Raw genomic sequence first — 23,422 nt, forward strand, 5'->3', positions numbered from 1 at the left:
AGTTCATATGCATAGGTGCAAATGTGAAACTAGTTCTTAGTTTTTTTTGCATTATCAGCGATTCACCTATGTTTCGCAAGGTGAAGGTTTGTACGACATATATTTAAAGATGACATTAGTCAATATAGGTATTACCAAACACCTGTCTTTCAATGCAAGTTTATATCGGGACATGTCGGCCCTTATCTATAACACTAAAGGTTATCAGAAAATGGCATTTTGGAAACCACGCATATATATACTATTATCTAGTTCATTCATAAAAGTCACAACTTTATCATAACCTTTCGGAAAAGTCATTTGAAGACTTTTCATTTTTCTATGCTTCGATTTTCATTCGGGATTTAAAATGTTTTTCGCCTTTTTTGTGTTAAATTTTGTATTTCTAGTTCACGGTAAGTTTTATTTACAATTTTTACAACTTTAAGGATACTGCAAAATATCCTCCCCCCCCTCGATTTTTTTTTAATATTAGAAAAAACTAACAAGTAACCGGAAGTGGAGTTATCCCAGAACGACAAAGTAAGTTACTGACAGTGGAGTCACCCCTGAATAATTTGGTAGATATATTTACTTCACATGAAATTAGAATAAACGAAGCTGAACATCTTTCCTCACAGAATTATACAAATGTAGTGACTGTTCGTCGCATATATACCATTTAAATGGAAACAAAGGATACCACAGCTGCAGTATAGCCTGTTTCATATTTTGTTTATTCTGTTTGAATTATTTATTCACTTTAGACATTTAGGGCCGTTTATATGTTGCTGTTCGGTTTTAAGCTTTGGCTTTGTGTTGATGACCGGACGTTGACCTATAATTGTTTACTTTTCACAAATCGCGACATGGATAGAGAGCTGTCTGATAGTCACTCATACCAAATCTTATTCATATTATATTTAGACATTGACAGTTAGGGATTGACTGAGAACTATATTTAAGTAAAAAAAATATTTTAATTTCCTATCGTAGACTTGCCATTTTTATGTATAAACATTCTAGCAGCACTTATATGGAGCATATATTATCTCCCAGTTAATATGATAATCACGTACGAGCGTTGCCTATCATTATTTTGTTTAAAGAAGGTTGTGCTGCTTACACTGTAAGATGTAGCTATATTGAACCAAGGGTCTGCGATTGTAAAGTCAAGGTCATCTGTCTAAACGTTTACGGTTGCCGTCATGGTTGATTGACCTTTGTGCAATATCTGTGTCAAAAATTACCACCAAAATACTGCCTCAATCCGGATTGCTTATCATCTATTATAAATAGTGTGTGTAACATGTGTAGGAGGAACTGCTTATTTATGTAAGCTAATACAAATTGTCACGTTTTTTTTGTTAACGTTCATGGTTCATTTTGCTCAGTTTTTGAGTTTCTTCCCAATTTTTCCTTTATTTCTTTTTTTTCTTAATTTCTTTTCCCGATTATTCTCTATGTTTTAAACTGACAATCTACTCATTTTATTATTCTTTGTTCAGTAAATTCTTCACTTATGCACATCACTCTTTTTTTCCTGAAATTTTTCCTGAAAAGGAAATATAAGTATCCCCTGATGAATAAGTAAATGAGAAAAGACATTCATATATAAAAGTAATCGACTGACATTTTGATTGATAGGAAGTCCCGTATTGCGAGCAGGATGCGCGCCTTATCCTAAAGACTGTAAAATGGAGTGTGTATCGATTGCTACTGATGGATGTATTGTTTGTAAATGTCCTTCAAGTAATTCTGGAACCGGAAGTGGGAGTGTTTTAGGTAAAAATTCTTTACTTTTTTCCCCATTCAAACAAAATATAAGCCAGCATTATCATGAGAAGAATTATGAATCAAAATAACAAAAAGATGGATATGTCTAGGAGTACATATGCTACATCGATATTTAAAGACCCAAATGTTACTAAGCGTGTCATAGCAGATATGTTGTTGTTCATGCAGACAAAGCACCAAACAACATATGTGTAAATCAATGTTGCCAAGAAACCCCAAAAATGTTAAAATATGTTAGCTATTGAAAATTAATGTATAAAATATTTCAAATAAATATGCACATGTATAATACACACGTTTATATTTAGATAACAAGGAAAAGAGGATAGATTAAGATTTTGTTGGATCGAATTGCAATTTGATTTCCGATCTGTTTAGTACATGATTTTTATGACTGCAGGAACCCAGACTTCAGTATCAACTGGTATCCACCAAACAGGCACTAGATGTCCTGCCTATCCAAAGGACTGTAGTAATGCCGCCATTGATTCAAACACTGGATGTGTTATCTGTTTGGGTAATATTTCATAATCTGTCGGTTATGACGTCGTTTTCCATTTGCGTTTAAGAAATAATAGAATCGAGTAAATTTTTATTGTTTAAACACCGTACATAAGTATAAAGCAATAGTTGGATATCTGTTGTTAATGAATCTGTTAACAAATCCAATGCTTTGGGTTGTACATTTGAAAATTTTATACCGAATGTATTACATTCTATAAAGATGGAATTACAATTGACGCAACGTTTCATTGATATAGGATGTGTTAGAATATGTCTGTTTTAGTATTTAAAAAAAGAAAAAAACACGTATATCTTGTTTGAAATATCACTGAATAAAGATTAAAAAATATAGTTAAATACAAACAAAAACTCTGTCGTTTCATCACACAATTCATTCTAAGACTTTAAGTTCACAACTATCCATATACACATAACATAACAGACAAAGGTGTCTTTGGAAATTAACGCTGAAATATATACTGCTGTTGTTTTTTTATTTGGTCGGATTGTTGTCTCTTTGACACATTCCCCATTTCCATTCTCAATTTTATTTGTAAAATTTCTTAATTTACGATAAACATGATAAATTTCAAAACATTCGATTAAATTGATGTCTAATGAAACTAGGTTCTGGTCCAGGACCGAGTAGCACTGGGACAGGAACTGGGATGAATAGTGGTGCTACTTTAACAGGAAGTGGAGGTCAAACACAAACAGGTAAACAAATACTGACAAAACGTTACAGATAAGTACAACAAATCAATACCGAACTACAAGGACAACTCCAAACTGAAAGTTCATTATCAAATATCAAACTCGCAAACACACCAAACGAATGGAAAACAGCTTTATTATTCCTGACTGAGACAGGCATTTTCTTGTGTAGAAAATACTGGTTGAAAGCTGGGATGGTTTTACAGCTAGCTACACCGCGCACTTGTATGACAGTCACATACAATTCTATAATTATTATCAATGTGGGAACAATACAAACAGACATAAAAGGTTGAAATGTCAAACATTGGGGTACATCAGTCAAAATTGAGATAAAGCTGTGTTATTGTGTAATTATCTTAATCACAACAAAGAAAAATACAAACAAATATGTCAACAATATGGCATAGATAATGCACATAATCAAAATTAAAAGACGATACTACAAAAATGACCATAGCCCAATTACACAACGACGGGATGTATAGGTACCGAGACACGCCAATAAAATATTACCAAAATAGGCTAAACAGTAAAGGGTAATCATTTAAAGATAAAAATGAAGTGCAAATATTAAAAAATACAGAATTTAAGGAACACCCAGCAAGACCCTCTTTCCTGAGCTAGTCATGGATTCTGCTTTTTATTAACAGGTACTGGTTGTCCAACATTTCCAAAGGGTTGTCCTACGGCTTGTGTTTCAATAGACACCATGGGATGTGTGTTATGCAAGTGCAGCAATAATACGCAAGGTTTGTTTCAGATATTACTAGGATATTAGACCGTTTTCAAAAGAGTGATTTCTTATGTTGCGGATTGAGCTCTAGGATGTCTTTCCATTTTGATGTAGTGCTTGTTTGCTGCATATAAACTTTACATAGATTGGTGGATTAAAATTGTGTTCGCCAGACGCAGTTTTGTCTACAAAAACAGTAGTCAATGATACGCAAATAAAAACGAAAGGTATTGTCAAATAATGCTTCGGTTATCTATTCCTCGGGCAAAAATAAACGTTGTGCTCTGAAACTTTTGTAAACGGTGAATCTTATCTAAGTGCTGATTACTAGCTGGTGATACCCTTGTTGAGTTAATATCTTTCAGCAATGACACGAACTCAGTGGTTGTAAATGTTTTGATTTTCATACGAACATATTGTATTAAAATTGCCGTTTAAAATATCTTACTCTCGGGTTCACATAAATACAAAACATTGAAATGTACTTATACAACGTGTATATATGAATGAATCTTTATGGCAAACCTTTTCGATTTTTTTATTCTTAATTAAAAAGAAAAAAAAAGAAAATATTTGTCTTACAAAATAAAGCATTAAATGTTTTACAACACTATACTAATATTACCTTTATTTACTAAATATTTGTAGGAACAGGTGTCAGTAGTAATACCGGAACAGGAAATACAAATCTCGTTAATGGACCCGGATGTGCACCTTTTGATGAATATTCATGCCAGAAGAGCTGTATAAAGACTGATACAGACCATTGCTTAGTGTGTGATTGTTCAACAGGTGTTATTTTCGATAAAAAATGTGTTAGATTTATTAAATCTTTTGTGCAAATTTCGATTGCCACAAGTCATGGCGGGAGAGGGATAAGAGGAGAATTTTTTTTTAAATTGTCCCCTTTATTGATCAAACAGGCTGGACATACCATTGTTTTGTCGTTTCATAAACTGTCCGCAACACGATTCACTTAAGGATGTATTCTTCTGACTTTTCAGTCTCGTTCAGTCTCGTTGAAATCTCGTTCTTAAATTATTTCCAAAACATATGATAGAAGTGGAAAATATCAATGAATTTTAAAAATATTATAATCAAACATAACTCTGTGAAAAAATTGTGTATTTACCATGAACGGTTTTTGAATAATCCAGTTTTTAAATTTTACGACCATTCAAGTCAGTATTTTTAGTCAAAATTTTGAGAAAATGGGTGAGGGATACAAAAAATGATTTTACAAGAATAATATACATCCCATCTCATTTTGGTCTTTTCAAATTTCTTAGATATGTATTTTTTCAATCATTTATAACAAAAAAGTTGAATTAATATGCATTTTGTTCTTTAAAATGAGAAAAATCATAAAAATACAAAATTGGCAGTATTCATTCTCATTCAAATAAAATGTTTGTAAGAATTTATAAGTCTTCAAAGTTTAGAATCCCATTTGATTTGGTTTTAAGAGGGATTTCTCGATCATCAGCGGTGGTATACAGTAGCCCCTATTGCCACAACAGTACAGATTAGGTAAAAGATGATGTTATTGAACTTAGGGCGATTATCTATTTCTCACTAGTAATTGTTGAAACCAAATACTGTGGATTCATTCATTTTCGTGGGTACCGATTTTCGTGGATTAAGAAAAACTTGCATATTCGTGGATATTTAATTTCTTGGTTTTGCTGAAGTCTGCATACAAACCTATAGAAAAATTATCATTCGTTGAATATTTAATTTCGTGGTTTGACTGTGCCCACGAAATCCACGAAAATTGGTATCCAACGAATAATAATGAATCCACAGTACATGGAAATTTGTTTTTCAACAAAACTGCCACTAAGGAGAGAGGACTTACCAAAAATTACAAAACATCCCATAGAAAACAAAAGACCGAACAACATCAGCACCACCAAAACCCGTGTTTAATTCATATATTTCCGAAGATTAAGGAGTTCCAAAATATGTCAGTTTTTGCTCTTCATGTGGCATTTCTGCTCTGCATGTAACAGTTTCTGTTTTCTTGTGGTAGTTTCTGTAAGTTATGTTTCTGCTTCAAATGTTAAAGACGATAATATGTTATAATATGCAATGTAAATTATTTTAAATCAGGAACATCTAAAGGATCAGGAGGATGCCCACCTTTTGATGTCAGTAACTGTGATATGAGTTGTGTTGGGATGGACTCGATGGGTTGCTTAAGTTGTAACTGTCCACAAACAACGACTTGTACGTATTTTATTGGTTCTAAATCTTGCTTTGCTTAGTATGTCATATTATTTCTTTCCTTAAGATAAAAGATAGCAGTTCTCAGAAATATATATAAACAATCCACATGCCCTAAACATTATGGATTGTTTATGTTGTAATTGTCGATCAATCGTATTTTTACGTATTTTATTAGAACCTGAATGTCATTTGCTATCTTTCCGTCCAATCAAATAAACACATCACAGATACCAGGACTTAATTTTGTATATACGCCAGACGCGCGTTTTCGTCTACTAAAGACTCATCAGTGACGCTCGAACCCAAAAAATGAAGTACGAAGTTGAAGAGCATTGAGGACCAGAATTCCTAAAAGTTTTGCCCAATACAGCTAAGATAATCTATGCCTTAGGTAGAAAAGACTTAGTATTTCAAAGATCACCTGGCACTTATCAGAATTATAAATAAACAGTCCCACATGATCTAATAATAGATTCTAGTAGGACCCTGGGATTGACTATAATTGAAAGCTTTTCAGATGTCACACGTGCGAGATAAAAAAAAGCCCCAACATAACAATGTAATTAAAATAGTTCTATTATATGGCATCATGTTTCTGAAATCCATAAGCTCTGTAAAATTAAAAAAATTAAAATGAAAAAATTATTCAGACACGTTCATATAAAATGGGACGTGGTTTGATAACAATAAAGCAACTAAATTTAAATTTAAAGTAATCATTTTTTTTTAGTATTTCTAGCATTTTTGTTTAGCATATGGCTGATATCACTGGTGGTGAAATGTAAGTCCCGTAGGTATCCTTAACTGAGTTGTCAGTGATCCGGTACTGACATCATTTATTGCAAATATTTTCTCTGGCCGTTGTTAATATCGTATGTTTTCTAGTTTTAGTTTATTTACATATTTTGGTTTAGTGTTAAGTTCGTTTTCACAGGACTAGTAAACAATTTTATTCAATTAAGGGCAAACTGAGAACCACCTCCGGTTGCTGCATGGAATTTCTGGCTGCGTTAAAGACCCATTGGTGGCATTCGGTTGTTGTCTGCTCTATGGTCTGGTTGTTGTCTTATTGACACATTTCCCATTTCCATTTTCAATTTTATTTTCTTAAATTCTCCGTTGAAGAAATTATAAAGAAACTAAAGGTTTTAACTCCAAAAGTCAAAATCAAAGTTGTGGACTCATTAATACAGGAAGAAGGTGGATATCCTCCCATTGAACAGCCTTTAACATTCGTTGGATACTAATTTTCTTGGATACAGGGGAATCACGAATTTAAATGTTCAACGAATTACATCTTTCATGAAGGAGTATATACAGACTTTGCAAAAACCACGAAATCAAATATAGGTTTTCCACAATCTACGAAAAAAATTGAATCTACAGTAATGGAAATATTGCTATTTATTTACTTACTGAAACTGCAATAATGAGAATGATCAATCTTTTAGCTGCATCTGCTGGAGGAACTACACAAGCGCCATCTAGTGGAGGAGGCCAAGGAGCAGGAGGATGTCCTCCCTTTGATGTATCAGTATGTGACATGGACTGTGTTGGAATGGATGACAATGGATGTTTGAGTTGCAATTGTCCAGCATCGACAGGTAAAATATTATATACTGGACATGTACAACAATTAGTGCGCAAGGAAAATGATGAATCCGCCGTATGCTATAAACATGATGAATACGTTTTATTTTAATTTAGAATGATATTAAAGGACTCATCATTAAAAAAATGTCTATACAAAAGAACATGATCAATAGGGCTTTGATTTTAAAAGGCGTATGAACATTTGGAGTAATGACTCGTAGATTAAGATTCAAAGCCTTTTGAACCAATCAGGTAAAATCCGTTTATTAATACATGATGAGCTTTTATAAATTAAATGGATAATTATCAAAATCATCCATTGAACAGTCAATTCAAATAACAGAATGATTTTTTTTGCTCTTACAGTCTTTCTATCTCTTTTGTTATAATTTTTGATATCATCTGTTAAATAGCACAGTACTTTGTTACTTTGATGAAAATGTGGATAAGGATTGATTTAAATTCGCTTAAATAAATCTCAGGAAATCATTTGAAATCATGGAATGTATCTCCTTTAAAATGCATATATCTAATTGATATCTAACTGTATATATCTAATTGATATCTAATTAATGTCTATACTTTCGGTATCTTCGGTAATACCTGCTCTTTAATAGGAATAAGGTTTTGGATTTTTAAGTATTATAAACGAACATCACTGTAGAGTAAAATTAATAATATTTTAGCGGCGCCTGCTGGAGGAACAACACAAGCGCCATCTAGTGGAGGAGGTCAAGGAGCAGGTGGATGCCCACCCTTTGATGTGTCAACATGTGACATGGACTGTGTTAGTATGGATTACAATGGATGTTTGAGCTGTAGCTGTCCAGCATCGTCAGGTAAGATATTTAGCCAGGGAAAATTTATTATAAGGAGTATCAATCAACCGATTTACTCTTTATCTCATGTCTGATTGAGTGCTGAATAAGAATATTCACTTCATTGTTTTAACAAAGCCATAGCAAGCTTTTAAAAAAACTGCTATACATTGATAGTATGCAAATAATTAAAAATGTATAAAAAGAAGAAAAAATGAGAGTTGTGTGTCCTTGTTTTTGAGAAATATACAACACGATTAATAAATTTGCAGGAAATGGTCATCTCTCATATATTTTACTTGGCCTCTTTTTTTTTTTATCCAAAAGCTCTGAAAAAAATGTTAATGTGTTTGAGTTGAGAATTTATGAGATTTTGAAAAATGTCTTTTTAAACTATAATGTGCTGAAAAACATAATAACAAAACAAGAAGGGGATTTATTTATTGATAGATAAAACTAGAGGATTACTTATATCAGAAAAAAGTCTACACCAAAAGTAGTGAACGTCCATAATAGAAAGAACTCAAAATAGAGGTTACAAACATCAAGATATTGTTTTTTAATCACTTGAAAATATTGTTGGAAATATTGGCATAATAGTATCAAACCTAAATAAAAAAAATTTAGTAGTATAGCGCTGTTTCATAGTCATATATAAGCAGACTCAATTATCTGCAATCGAACAGTAAATATTTATATATATTTTTTATTTTAATAAAAAGAACTCTTATAGTTTTCTGCTCTTGTTAGTTAGTCCAGGTACAACAAATTCCTCTAGTTCAGGAAATCAGACCTCTGGAGGTCATGGTGCAGGAGGCTGTCCGCCATTCGATGCTTCGGTCTGTGACTTGAATTGTGTATCAATGGATTCGTCTGGTTGTTTAAGCTGTAATTGTGCAGCATCAACAGGTAAGAATTGTAAATTGTTTTAAATCCATTCTATTTTACGGTTGTTTATGTGACGTATAAACAATTTCTGACGTCATACACTCAAATCAATCAATGTATTCGTAGATAGTAGATGTTTTTGTGTTCTGTTAAATTGTTCCTTTTAAAATTGATATACGATGATGACTGATGTACCCACATTTTGACTATTTTATTGTTTATTTAACGCATCAATGTAAATATAACGGAATTTGATAAGACTGTCATTAAAGTGAGAGGGTTAGCGCTATAGAACCAGGTTTAATCCACAATTTTCTACATCTGAAAATGCCTGTACCAAGTCAGGAATATGACAGTTCTTGTCCATTCGTTTTTGATGCGTTTTGTTATTTGATTTTGCCATGTGATTATGGACTTTCCGAATTGATTTTCCTATAAGTTCAGTATTATTGTGATTTTACGGTTGTTTGAGAAAAACATGTTCTTATAATATTTTTTATGGATCTGAGATCGGTATCTCGTTTATTTTAAAACTTTAAGATAATCTACGTTAAAAGATGTAATCCAAATTTTTCTATTATATTTCATCATGAATCTTAATCCCTAAGATCTGTATTATCAGTAAAATCAAATAAAAAAATAGTTTCAGCAACGTTCATAGAACAACGGGACGTGGTATGATAACACTAAGGCAACTATTCAACAAATTTCAATTAAACAAGTTTTATTAGTATTTCTCTGATTTAATTTAGCATATGTTCGACACCAATGGTGGTGGACTGTTAGTTTGTTAGTAGTTGACCTTATGTGAATTTTGATAACAATGAGAAATACATGTTCATCAGTATGTAGTTTTTGTTAGCAAACATGTGCAAGGCGATTATGTACTAATTAGAAATAAAACTGGTCGCCATTTTAATTTATGTTTTTTTACCTTAATTTGTTTGTTCCGAATGGATATAAGGGATTTGAACAGCGATTTATTGTTGCTTTAATTTACATAATGAATGCATTGAAAATCTAAAAGAGGGACGAACGATACCAGAGAGACATTCAAACTCATGAATCGAAAATAAACTGACGACGCCATGGCTAAGATAAGAAAAATACAAACAGACACCAAATAGTACAGAAGAACACAACATAGAAAATTAAACGCTACGCAACACGAACCCAACCAACAACTGGAGTGATTGCGGGTGATAATTGTGTGTCTTCTTCTGTCAGAATTATGTTGTTGTCATAGGTAAATTTGTACGCCATATATTCATGTCACGACCACTGTGTTGAATACGTCATTGATGCTGTATTACGTTTAAAATGCATGCAAGCTTCTTGTAAATCCAAACATAAAACATACCAATAGTCAATCTTTTCATCCGATACAGGTTAGAAAACCAGTTAGGAACATACTTTCTGCACTTAAAACACAAGCTATGATTATGAAATTAATGTTGACATTTTATGGAAATCAATTTAAAAACCTGATAACTGTTCGATATGTTTAGTTGCACCTTCAGGAGGTACAACACAAGCACCATCTACTGGAGGAGGTCAAGGAGCAGGTGGATGCCCTCCCTTTGACGTGTCAACATGTGACATGGACTGTGTAAGCATGGATGCAAACGGATGTTTGAGCTGTAGCTGTCCAGCATCTACAGGTAAGGTATAGTATAGTGTTTGTTTTAAAATTTATAACTGAAGGTTAATGGATTGCAGAAACAAGTTTTCTTTAGTTCATGCTTATTTTTTTTAAATTTAGAATTACTGCATATATAGAACCATATTATTTGTTTCACAGTGTGTTAATCCTGGTATCTGTGTTGATTTTATTTGCAGCCACTGGGCATCTGCTGGTGGAGATTTATTTTCCCGAGGGTATCACCAGCCCAGTAGTCAGCATTTTTGTGTTGACTTAAGTTATGACTGATTATGTTAATAATTATAAAGAAACTGTTAACAAAATTTAATATTTTTGAAAAACAAAGGCTTTTCTACCTCAGGAATAGATTACCGTAGGAATTAAAAAAAAAAATTCACATTTTATTGTTTAAAAATAAGTGACCTAAGGAAGATCACTTTTACTTAAAACATACGTATGCACATATAGGGTGTGTTTGGCAGGTAACCTGCATGTTAGAGAATAATTAAGAAATCACTATTTAAGAAATCACTGAAGATCATCAAAAAGTAAAAAAAACAAACTTTAATCTTGACGGTAAAAATCTAATATTTTTTTAGTGGCACCTACAGGATCAACAATAGCTACGACCACAGGAAATGGTTCAGGCGGGGGACAAGGTGCCGGTGGATGTCCACCATTTGATGTTTCAACGTGTGATATGAGTTGTGTAGTTATGGACTCGAATGGATGCTTAAGCTGTAATTGTCCACTAACAACAGGTATTTTGTTATGTACCGTATAGCGGGTTATTTTCGCGGGTGTAAAATTTCGCGATTTTCATTGAATAAGGTATACGAAATATTTTTGCGGTTATTATTTTGGCGGTTTCGAAATTTTTATCAATACCTTTGCATGTACACTTTTAAATTGGCGGAATTTATTTTGGCGATTTTGTTCTATCCGCGAAAATAAGCGAAAATTTACACCCCGCGAAAATAACCCGCTATACGGTATTTTGTTATGTATATCATAGCTCTTTAACTTCACAGGGAATCATATTATAAAAGTTGCTTATATCAACACAATTTAATAAATCAATATAATGTTATTATTGCATATACAGGAAACTGCCTTTATATATAGATTTAATTTGTATCTGATAGTATCCTTATAATACAAAATGTTGCAATTGAATAAAACATTTCTAAAGTAAAATAAACATATGCGGTACTTTGAGATCACCAGACAACATCGTTATTACATGTACCAATAGGAGTACCTGCCTGTATAAGTTTAAGGTACATAATGTATGGATCAATAGATTTCAAAAGGTTTCGTGACAGAAAGAACAGACGAGCGTTGTTGTCAGATCAATTAAATTGAAGCGCAGACTCAAAATTGTTATGTTCATGAGATACCCTTTATGAAAGTTAATATGTTAAATTTTAGTATCATCTGGATCTAACACAACAGTGGTAACAGGAACTACACAGCCACCCCAGGGCGCAGGTGGTTGTCCAGCTTTTGATGCGTCAACCTGCGATATGAGTTGTGTTGCCATGGATTCTAATGGATGTCTAAGCTGTCACTGTCCAGACACAACCGGTAGATAAATTACGAGAGTAGCATTTTAACAATCATTTGCTGGCACATACAACATAAACATTCTATCATCACAATATACTGTCCTCTTGAATCACGTTGAAAGTTCTCATCTTTCATTAACATACGTTAGACCAACATAAACAAGAATATCTTTGTTTAGGGGCCAGCTAAAGCCCGCCTTTGGTGCGGGATTTTCTCACTGTGTTTATAACCCATTGTTGGCCTTTGGTCGTGTTGTTGACTCCTCAACACATCCTCAATTTTCATTCTCAATTTAATGATAAAAATTTAATAATCGTAATAAAGCATATTATGTTCAACGATTAATAACACGTCGGAATATGGAGTAAGATATATTGTTTAAAGTAGAATATATATAATCGGTCCCAAAAATGTTGAGTAGTTCTTAAAAACATACTGTTATTTGTTATTTATTCCCTACATCATTGTTTATCTATAGAAAAAGGATGAATTCTGGCTAGATATATTGTTTAGACACATTGACTGTTGAAAACCTATGTTGTCGTTTTGACGTTCAGCTGTTGTAGAATAAATTCATCATAGATACCAGGATTACAATGTTGTTTGCTAGATAAACGTTTCATCTATCAAATGACTCACTATTGAATCTCGATTTAAAAATATAGATTGAAACGAAGACAAAAATTCTTTACGTTATTGAGGTTATCGTTCAAACAATACCCATTATGATTCTTAATTATTTACATTCAAGTATCATCTGGATCTAACACAACAGTTGTAACAGGAACTACCCAGTCACCCCAGGGTGCAGGTGGTTGTCCAGCTTTTGATGCTTCAACTTGTGATATGAGTTGTGTTGCCATGGATTCAAATGGATGCCTAAGCTGTCACTGTCCAGACACAACCGGTAGGTACATTACAAAAGTATCTTTTTTTCTAAGCACGATGAAGTTTAACTGAGCCCGTATTCATAAAGCTACGTAGTTAAGGTTTTCAATCGTAATACTAATTTATCGTTTGACATGGAGAAAAATCCATCCTTTGGAACAAATCTGAACTAAAGTAGCTTTATGCATACGAGCCCTGTCTTTTGGCGGCACATACAGCTTTGACTATCTCTTTGCACAATATACAATCCACTTTTGATTTTGATTATATTTCATTAACACATTGAGACCAACAAGAACAAAGAAAACATTTATAAAAATAAATCGCATTTATAAAAATTGACTTTTCAATAATGAATATAACTGAGTATGTAATACTGTTGTGAGTAGACTTCATTTATGAATATTAAGTGACAAGATCAACTTATTCAAGATGATAATTTACCAGGAAATGTTCAGTATATGATGAAAGTATTACTTTTTCAAAATAAACCGTTAAGGTAAGCATGTGCTTATCATATTAATACATTCTCACACACTACCAAAATATTTAAATGCAATAAAATTTTGATATAGTGGCTTCTGTGACGACTACTACAGCTGCATCGGGAACAACAGCTTCATCAGGAGGTGGACAAGGAGCTGGTGGATGTCCTGCCTTCGATGTTTCTACCTGTGATATGAATTGTGTGTCAATGGATGCTAATGGTTGTCTTGGTTGCAAATGTCCTGTTTCAACAGGTATGTTGTGTTTTGGGTACTTTTCTTAATTTTTCTGTCTGTTGTTATTTCAGTTCAGGGGACATATTTGACTTAACATTATGGTAGTCTATAGCTTCCTTTGTTGTACGGAAACATTTATATTGTTGTAGCTGTTACGTTAACCTGAAGACATCTTCCATATATTCATATATATATATATATATATAAACAATTTAGTGCAGGCGATTTGGTGTCACGATATCACAGTAGCATGGGTTCGAATCCCGGCGAGGGAAGAACCAAAAATTTGCGAAAGCAAATTTACAGATCTAACATTGTTGGGTTGATGTTTAAACGAGTTGTATATAAACATTTTATATATTGAGGTTTTAACTTTATTTCGATTATGCTGGAATATGAAAGTTTTTTAATCATGCAATTCTCTCAAGCCGAAAGTTTGTTTCTTTGAATTATAAAAAAGAAGATGTGGTATGATTGCCAATGAGACAACTATCCACTATCCACAAAAGACCAAAATGACACAAACATTAACAATTATAGGTCACCGTACGGCCTAGTTGGTTCATGGACGACAACAGCTGCAGAATCGGATAAACAGCTTCCTCTGGACATATTGTAATTTCAAATGCGAAGTCAATAGCTTCCTTTATTGTACGGAAATCTTTCTATTGTTGTAGGCAATATGTTAACCTGTAGACATCTCTGATAGATTCATATATTTATTGAGTTTCAAACTTTATTTTGATTATGTTTGGATAAATTGTTGTAAATCTGGCAATTATCACAAGCCAAAAGTTTTTCCTTTGAAATAGTAAGTTCTGCCACGACAACAGCTACTGCATCAGGAACAACAGCTGGAGGTGGCCAAGGAGCTGGTGGATGTCCTGCCTTCGATGTCTCTACTTGTGATATGAATTGTGTTTCTATGGATTCAAATGGTTGTCTTGGTTGCAAATGTCCTGTAACAACAGGTATGGTGATACTATTAGGCATTTCCCTGTCATAAAAATGTAATGAGTTGAAATAAAATACAATTTAACGACAATAGGTGTTATCATACATACTTCAGGTTAATATGCCGGCTTTCGATTGGTCAATACGAGGTGATTAACCTACTCTATCCCACGCTTTATGACTTCTGTGCTTACTTAAATACGGCTGAATGTGTTTACCAGACGTGATATATAATATCTTTGAGTTTGAAATTTGATAGACTTTGCTATTGTTATATTTAGTATAATAAATCAAATAACATATTTGAGAGTGCGGTAGAGCAGATTTTTAACCCTCGAAAAGAGCTTGTTATAGTTCGTTTCTGTGTGTATTACATTATAACGTTGTGTCGTTTGTTTTCTCTTATTTTTGAGTGTAAATTCACATTGCGATAAGACGTGTAACGGTACTTGTCTATCCCAAATTCATGAATTTGGTTTTGATGTTATATATATCTTATATTTGGTATTCTCGTGGGATTTTGTTTATGTGTGTTACATTTTAGTGTTGTGTTGTTGTTCTCCTCTTATATTTAATGCGTTTTCCTCAGTTTTAGTTTGTTACCCCGATTTTGTTTTTTGTCCATGGATTTATTACGAGTTTTGAACAGCGGTATACTACTGTTGCCTTTATTTAAACTTGATTTTTCCTCGGTTGACATTTTTTCCCGGTGTAACAATTGCTTCAACCTTCTCTCGCCTATATCTTATTTTTATATTGTCAAGACAAGTTCATTGAAGTTTGATAACTCTAATTCAGAAAGATATCCCTATTTCTTTTCTACTATTTCACCAAAAAATCATACCTTTGTAACCTTTATATCAAATTTTAAAGAGTGGCTTTTAACAGTTTTAAAATATGTTCAAAGTAAGTCTCAATTACTGAATTCTACGATTCCAAGTCAGTATATTGTATGACCTATGGGCATTTTGCTATGTTCGTTCGTTCGTCCCTCTTTCTCGCTTCAGGTTAAAGTGTTGGTCAAGGAAGGTAGTTTTTTGAAACGTAATGTATGCATGAACATATTAATTATTAAGAGTGTTAAACTCTAATTAAGATTGGTATTTACAATTGAAAATGATGTGTATTTTACCAGCCGCTCCTGCAACAACAGCGGCAACTGCTGGAACTACCATTGCGGCAACTTCTGGAACTACTAATACGCCCTCTGGTGGAAACGGAAACAATGGCGGTTGTCCAGCTTTTGATACAAATCAGTGCGACATCAAATGTACAAAAATGGATGTCAATGGCTGTCTCCATTGTGAATGTCCAGGTTGGTTTAAAATTATTTTTTGAATGTGAAGATATTTCTTTTAAAGTATATATTGCATTTGTAAAACTGTGGCTATGCTATATATTGATCAACATCATTTTTTTAACAAGGACATAAACTCAATACTGAGCTGAAGGACGCCTCCGGGTGCGGTAATTTCTCGCTACATTGGAGACCTGTTGGTGACCTTCTGCTGTTGTTTTTTTATTTGGTCGGGTTGTTGTTGACACATTCCCCATTTACATTCTCGATTTTATTATCATCATAGATACCAGGATTAAAATTCTATATTTACGTCAGACGCGCGCGTAAAGATAGCTTTATTGTGTTAAATAATTTGAAGTTTTCTTTTTACATAGACTGATACTATTTCAATAAAACATATATTTTCTCTGTAATTTCTAACATGTTAAAGTAAACATCAAATTCCTTATTCGCAGGGTGTTTTTACGTCACTAACGTAAATATGAAGTCTTATTTACTAGCTAAAAGAAGGGAATTATTGGTTTTATCCTTCTATGGATATGTTTATATTTTGAATCCTTTGAAAACAACTGACTTGTCAGATAAGATGCATATAACTGAACCTTCTATTTCCATCAATATTTTATATATATATGGGAACACATTGATTCGAATTTTGTTGGAATCATTCGTTTGATATAATTTTTAGCTTGGAATAAATTTTTATTAAGTATTAGTATTAGGATTATCTCCGGTATTGTAGGTCGCCGAGGAGAGCTTCAGACGTGACAAAATTTAATTTTCTATCATTGCATTTTGAATGTTAGTACCAGAATGTATCATCGGTTCAGAAGTTAGTGCTTAGCTCACTTAAAATTGTTGTTGGCAAATTATAAAGAAACTGAGGATTTAACTTACTCATCGTTGACTTAGATGTAATTGTATGGTTGTACCTGACAGAAGTTTTTACTATTGGAAGATTTTCAATTTAAACTTATATTCATTTGGCAGAGTTGAATTGACAGGTTGTTGTTAAGTTTCCTCTGGTCATATGGCTTCTCAAATATTCATGCGGTATGGGCTTTGCTCATTGTTGAAGGCCATACGGTGACCTATAGTTGTTAATGTCTGTGTCATTTCAGTCTTTTGTGGATAGTTGTCTCATTGGCAATCATACCACGTCTTCTTTTTTATATTTCACGTATTCAGGTATTTATACATTTTTTTTTATTCCCACCTCCAAGTTTGAGCTTTCCTGTTAAATGTTTATACTGATTTGATATACAAAGGTTAAACTATGGATACTAAAAAAAAAAAAACCCAAACCCAAACAGTTACGTTATACTTTGTCAAACATTTCATCATCTGTAAATTATAGGATGCAATTAAAACAGTCTGCTTGTATTCTTGGATTTTCAATTTTACAGAAGCTATAAACATTCTTTGTACTGTGAAATGTGATAACTACTTTCCAAACAAGGACAAATGTTAAAGGTGACATGATTATAGATAGTAGAGGGTTTGGATGAGGTTTACCGCATAGAGAAAAATAGGCAAAGAAAAGTACAGAAAAAGGGCAAACAATATAAAGAATAGAGAAAAATTGGTAGAAAACAATATAGAATAATGGGGTGTTAAACTATAAAGAATGGAAAATAATGCTGAAAATCAATAAAGGACCCCATTCAGACCCAAATAGCACATAATGATCAACTGTTTTTGTCCTGCTGGCCGATGAATCTTATATACAAACCATAAATTGTGAATCCTCTTGATTTATAATTGCCACTGTATATTTCATTTTTTTAGTTTCCAACAATAGCACAGTTAATACTTTTGGTCCTGGCACACTTGGAGGTGGTACAGGGGGAACATCTAGTAACAATGGTGGATGTTCTGCAATAAGTCCCGGATGTGATATAAGCTGTCTGCAAATAAACAGTAATGGATGTGTCATATGTTCTTGTAAATGTACGTATAACGAGTTAAGGACATGTTATGGAAGCTTCTATATTTACTTTAGTTTACAAGTAAAGGAAATGGTAGAACAGGAAGTATATTTATACCTTTTGCATTCGTAGATAAAATATATGTGCTAGTACATAACTCACATAAGCATCCACAGTAAACTAAATCACTATTACATGTAGAAGTATAACTACACACTATCTCTATTTTTAATGTTTTTTTTAGGTAAAGTTAAAAGCAATTTCTGAAAATGTAATGCTCTTAATATACATTTGCCCTCTTGTTGTGTTGCTTTTTTCAAATATGATGAATCATGACCAACTTTCGGTTTTCTCAAATGAGGTAGGGGTGTTTTTGACTTGGGCTGGTCTCGCAATCATTGGAGGTTAAGAATGGAAATTCAAGTGTTGTTACTTATTTTAGGTTTATGCAATTTGTAATTGTATTATGAATGTAATCGTCATTGATAATAAGATAACACAAGTATATTATAAATACGTTTTTTTTGGTGTTATTAAACTTTGCTGTGGCAAAATTTTAGAAATTATTATAAATTAAGGAATGTATCTCCCTCATGCAAAGCTCTGATTCTTTTCACGGATTTGGCTTTACTTTTTAGACCTTTTGGATTATAGCTCTTCATCTTTTATATAAGCTTTGGATTTCAAATATTTTAGCCACACGCATCACTGAAGAGACACGTATTGTCGAAATGCGCATCTGGTGCAGGAAAATTGGTACCGTTAATGTTATTAAAGGACATTTCATCTACATATGACTCATCAGCAAAGCTTGAATAAATTAAAGACGTTTTCCCTTTCTGTTATATAGAAAAAAAGAAAAATAACAGAAGTCGACGACGGTAGACAAAATCTTTACATAAAAAAAACCAAAATAAATCATCTCTACAAGGCAACGGAATCGAACTTTAATGTTTGTCAAAATGAGCTTTCGGCTTGTGGATTCAGAATTTTATCTTGAAGACAATTTTTTGACTCGCTGAATTATTGCTTTGTTCCTACAGATTGTAAATCATTTTAATTTCAGCAACAACAATAAAACCGTTGGTTCGTACAACAGAAGCACATGTCACACTTCCAACAACAACTACAGCCCCTGTGACAACGACAGCCATTTTGACAACAAAAGTACCAATGGCAACAACATATTCAAATGTTTGTCCACCAATCAGATGTGTCGCTCCATGCAATGTTGGAATAACATTCGGACCAGATAATTGTCCTATTTGTAAATGCAAAAATTAAACGATTTACAACTGAATAATTGAAATTATTTAGATCCACATGATTATGATTACGATAGTTTTTAATTCAGTAATACCTAATTTTTATATTTTCAAGTTTATTCTGAAGATGCAAATTAAATGAAATAGTTGTAACTTTTTAGGTGTTTAGGGTTAAATGTTAAATTTGAACTATTTATTTTGATAGATGCACCGCTGAGAAAAAACAAATATTTTCGAAGTACTCTTATCATGGCTAATTGAAAGGACGGGTGAAGTCTACACACGTGACAAAATCAAATGCTTAAAGTCATATGAAACGAGTTTCTATGCACATCTTCATACCAGTGTACATCATTTTCGTTGGCAGTATTTTGCCCAAGATCACTGTTATCTTTCTAATATTGTTTTACATATACGGTGACCTATAGTTGTAAATGTTTGTGTCATTTTGGTCTTTTGTGGATAGTTGTCTCATTGGCAATCATACCATATCTTATTTTTTATATTACATATAACTCCATTGCTTGATTAATTTAAAATTTAAAGAATGTCATAGATCAAATTAATTCGTTCACCGTATGTTCACTTGTTTTTGTTAATATCTTTTTTGATTAAGTTAAGCCATTTCAAGCGATATTTAATAGTGTGTCTTTCTTTATTGTAATGTTGCACTATTGTTTCAGTGAAAGTTGGCGCCTATTAAAACATTTTTAACGCTGCATTTGTTTGCCCCTGTCCTAAGTCAGGAACCTGATGTTCAGTAGTTTATTAATGTGGTTCACAAGGGTTTCTTGTTTTTATATATATATATATAGATAAGACCGTTTAAATTCCTGTTTGAATGTTTTGAAAATAGTCATTTGTTCAGCCCTTTATAGCTTTTTGTTTGATGTGAGCCAAGGCTCTGTGTTGAAGGTCTATAATGGTTTACTTTAAAAAAAAATGTAAACATAGATGGAGAGTTGTTTCATAGGCACGCATACCACATCTTTTGATGTCTTGTGATCATAACTAAAGGTTATCTGATCGTGATAATGATAAACAATCAACACATTTTACAGAAAGTAGGTAAAAGAAAGATGAATGGATCGAGCCACGATATTTATTTTCTATTTTACATGTATTTTCATTTGTAAATCCAACTTTTCCTTAACATTGATTTGATGTATTTAAATTTTGTCTATTCCACTGCATTCTTTCATTACAGTTTTGCCGTCACACTAGCGTTGTGTGTGATACTGAAGATCTACCGAATGGACATAGTTTAGGTCCCTACATAAGAAAAAAATACCATTGATTATAGTACGGGAAGACACAAATAAATTAGCAATACATTATAGGAAGAGCAAATTGATACGTTTAGAGTATCTGAATTTCTACAGATTGATATTTTACGATATCTTTAAGACCCCTCCCCCCAGATTATCTGTTTATCGTTCAATTACGTCGGTTTCCTCAACCTAAGGCATTTTAACGATTGACGAAAGCAAGCTTTATACTGTCGCCTAATACATTGTGACGTCGCTTATAACTTTTCCTCAGGCATTGTAACGCCGCTCTCGTCTCATTGCCGTGATACGATAATTACAATGCAGCGATTTTCTGACATATTAAGGAGTTGGTATAGAGTAAAAAAATTTTTTTTTCTAAATAATGTTTACAACAAAGACAATTAATTATAGTAAATAACAACTAATTAAATAACAATTAAGCTAATAACAAATATATTAAACAATTAATTATAGTAAATAACAACAAGGAATAAGTTCAATCCTTAACTATCAATATTTCTCATATATCTAGGCTAAGAAATTAAGTCGACACTGTTATGAAAAGGAGGGAAACAGAAGGGACATACTAATTAAAATGAAGAATTAGATAATTGTCTACTGTGTTATTAAGCTGAATCACCTTCTTTAGCTGCATACATTTTATAACTAGTTCTATATGTAGGGAAAGCGGTAGTATTTAATTTTCCCAGCATTAGGTTGGCCTTTTGTGTACCCAAGACAGATGAAGGAAGTCAAACTAGGAGCGCTGTGATTGGATGTAAGGGTACCAAATATTTTTTTATTTATCTATAGATAACTGCAGTGTGTAAATTTATAATTTAAATTTTAAAACCTATTGAAATATTTTCTAGAGAATTATTCAAAAAGGCTTCCAAAATTTCATAAATTTGGTGCAAAATGACGGTGGGCATGGATAACATAAACCAGCTCCGTTGGAAATTGGTCATGATACTATTTGGCTGCAATTTTTAGAATACAGCAAAAAAGTTCTAACACCACACATAACTGTTTTATCCAGGTTTTTATTATAAAAACTGGTAAATTTAGAAAATGTTAGTATTGTCGCCTATGGCAGAATAAATAGTACCGTTTTCCCTGTATGGTAAATGGATAAAACATAAAGCATGAGCGACACGACGGGTGCTAGATGCGGAACAGTAGCGGGTGACTTTTATGTAGCACATGACTTAATCCCCGGCTTTTTGTGGGACTCAATCTCTTGTTTTCTATATACAGATGATTGGACTTCCTATTTTTTTCGTATTTTGATTTTTTTTACCATTGTTTTTTTTTATCGTCGACTTAAGAGTTTTGTATATCCTCTTGGTATTCCGACTTTTTGCGGGAGTGTTAAATAATTTTCAATAGCATTTGAGCAAACAAAAAAGATTAGAAATATTGATACTGAGAGATTAAAATATATTTTGAAATTACTATTGCATTTGATTATACTATTTAAAAAAAAACCCTATACAGATAAATAGATGATTGCTAATGAGACAACTATCCACCATAGTTCAAATGTAGTAGATGTTAGCAACCGTACGTCCTCTAACCGTGAGAAATCCGATTTCGTATTATTGGTTAAAAAAGGCCCCAACAGGAAATATATGAAGTTATTCAATTGAGAAAAAAACTGCCTAATTCATAACAAAACTTTCACCGTAAAATCCAAACAAAACATAATGAATAGATAGAACTGCCTCCTAAAACACACAAAAAAGATAATTGGATGAAATTGAGGGAGAAGATACCATAATTAGTCGGTCAAAACTTGAGAATACACAGCAGATGAAAGTTGTGTATAAAATACAAACAATACACCGAAAAGTTGTGTAATCACATGGGAATGACGATGATTTATATTAATAATAAATCATATAAATAATTACAAATAGTATCTGTTAAGAATACTTAAATAATCAGAAAATTTCATATTCGATAATTTTTACACGTAAAAAAAGTAGATTTTTATATACATTGCAGTCAGAGAACTGGCCTTTATCGAGTACATCACCTTTATATATTTTTTTGTAATCATAATTAATAAGACACTGTGATGAAAATATACACAAAAGTCTCATGTTTGTATATGTTTGAGTTCGATAAGCGCAGTGAAATTAGTGTACAATTACCACTTTATCGATCGTGAAATCCTAATCTGCATCCTAAAACACATCAATTGTGTACATGTTTTGAATGTTATCATGTGTAATTCTTCACCATTGTTTTAAAATGTCTCGAAGAATTTTGATCCGTTGATTGACAAACAAATAAGTAAGTATATATAATTTTGACACACTGGTTGTGTAAAATAAACAATTGACACAACCAGTTAAATACATGTTTACTGACTTCCTTGTTCTCTTCAAAAGTAAAAGAGTTAACGACGAAACGTATTGTTCATTTATGAGAAAATTATATCAGTTTTGGTCACTAATTAAACATAAATATACACAAATTTTTGCAAGGCAACATTGTTTATGTTAAACAAAGAGTAATGTTATGCCATTTAAAAACCTACTCTTAACAAAACTGTAAAGATGTGAACTATGTTTAGGTTTATGTTGACCTTATGGCTAAAACGGCTGCTTTGCACTATGA

General features: G+C 32.5%; 1 protein-coding gene and 1 long non-coding RNA gene across 4 annotated transcripts; one reads left to right on the forward strand and one right to left on the reverse strand.

Annotated features, from left to right (window-relative positions):
- Positions 1 to 272: 272 nt before the first annotated feature.
- Positions 273 to 19,564, forward strand: LOC134718980 (mucin-5AC-like). 2 transcript variants are annotated; one of them, XM_063581866.1, is made up of 19 exons: positions 273 to 395; positions 1,627 to 1,764; positions 2,177 to 2,293; positions 2,908 to 2,997; positions 3,648 to 3,746; positions 4,379 to 4,522; positions 5,843 to 5,959; positions 7,411 to 7,563; positions 8,239 to 8,391; positions 9,121 to 9,279; positions 10,767 to 10,919; positions 11,500 to 11,661; positions 12,332 to 12,487; positions 13,221 to 13,376; positions 13,933 to 14,097; positions 14,892 to 15,050; positions 16,169 to 16,348; positions 18,122 to 18,283; positions 19,328 to 19,564. In XM_063581866.1, the coding sequence occupies exons 1-19, from the start codon at positions 350 to 352 to the stop codon at positions 19,543 to 19,545; spliced, it is 2,727 nt and encodes a 908-aa protein (XP_063437936.1). In that variant the 5' UTR covers positions 273 to 349; the 3' UTR covers positions 19,546 to 19,564. The 2 variants fall into 2 exon arrangements, with proteins under 2 accessions (XP_063437936.1, XP_063437937.1); XM_063581867.1 differs by lacking the exon at positions 1,627 to 1,764 and having other exon boundaries at positions 285 to 395.
- On the reverse strand, positions 14,948 to 23,066 carry LOC134718981 (uncharacterized). Of its 2 annotated transcripts, none has more exons than XR_010107482.1 (3): positions 22,954 to 23,066; positions 18,066 to 18,240; positions 14,948 to 15,038 (listed from the first exon to the last, which is right to left on the reverse strand). It is a non-coding gene; the product is annotated as an uncharacterized LOC134718981 (long non-coding RNA). The 2 variants fall into 2 exon arrangements; XR_010107481.1 differs by having other exon boundaries at positions 14,953 to 15,076.
- Positions 23,067 to 23,422: the final 356 nt, after the last annotated feature.

Source organism: Mytilus trossulus, chromosome 5, assembly GCF_036588685.1.
Source record: "Mytilus trossulus isolate FHL-02 chromosome 5, PNRI_Mtr1.1.1.hap1, whole genome shotgun sequence".
Classification (NCBI taxonomy): domain Eukaryota; kingdom Metazoa; phylum Mollusca; class Bivalvia; order Mytilida; family Mytilidae; genus Mytilus; species Mytilus trossulus.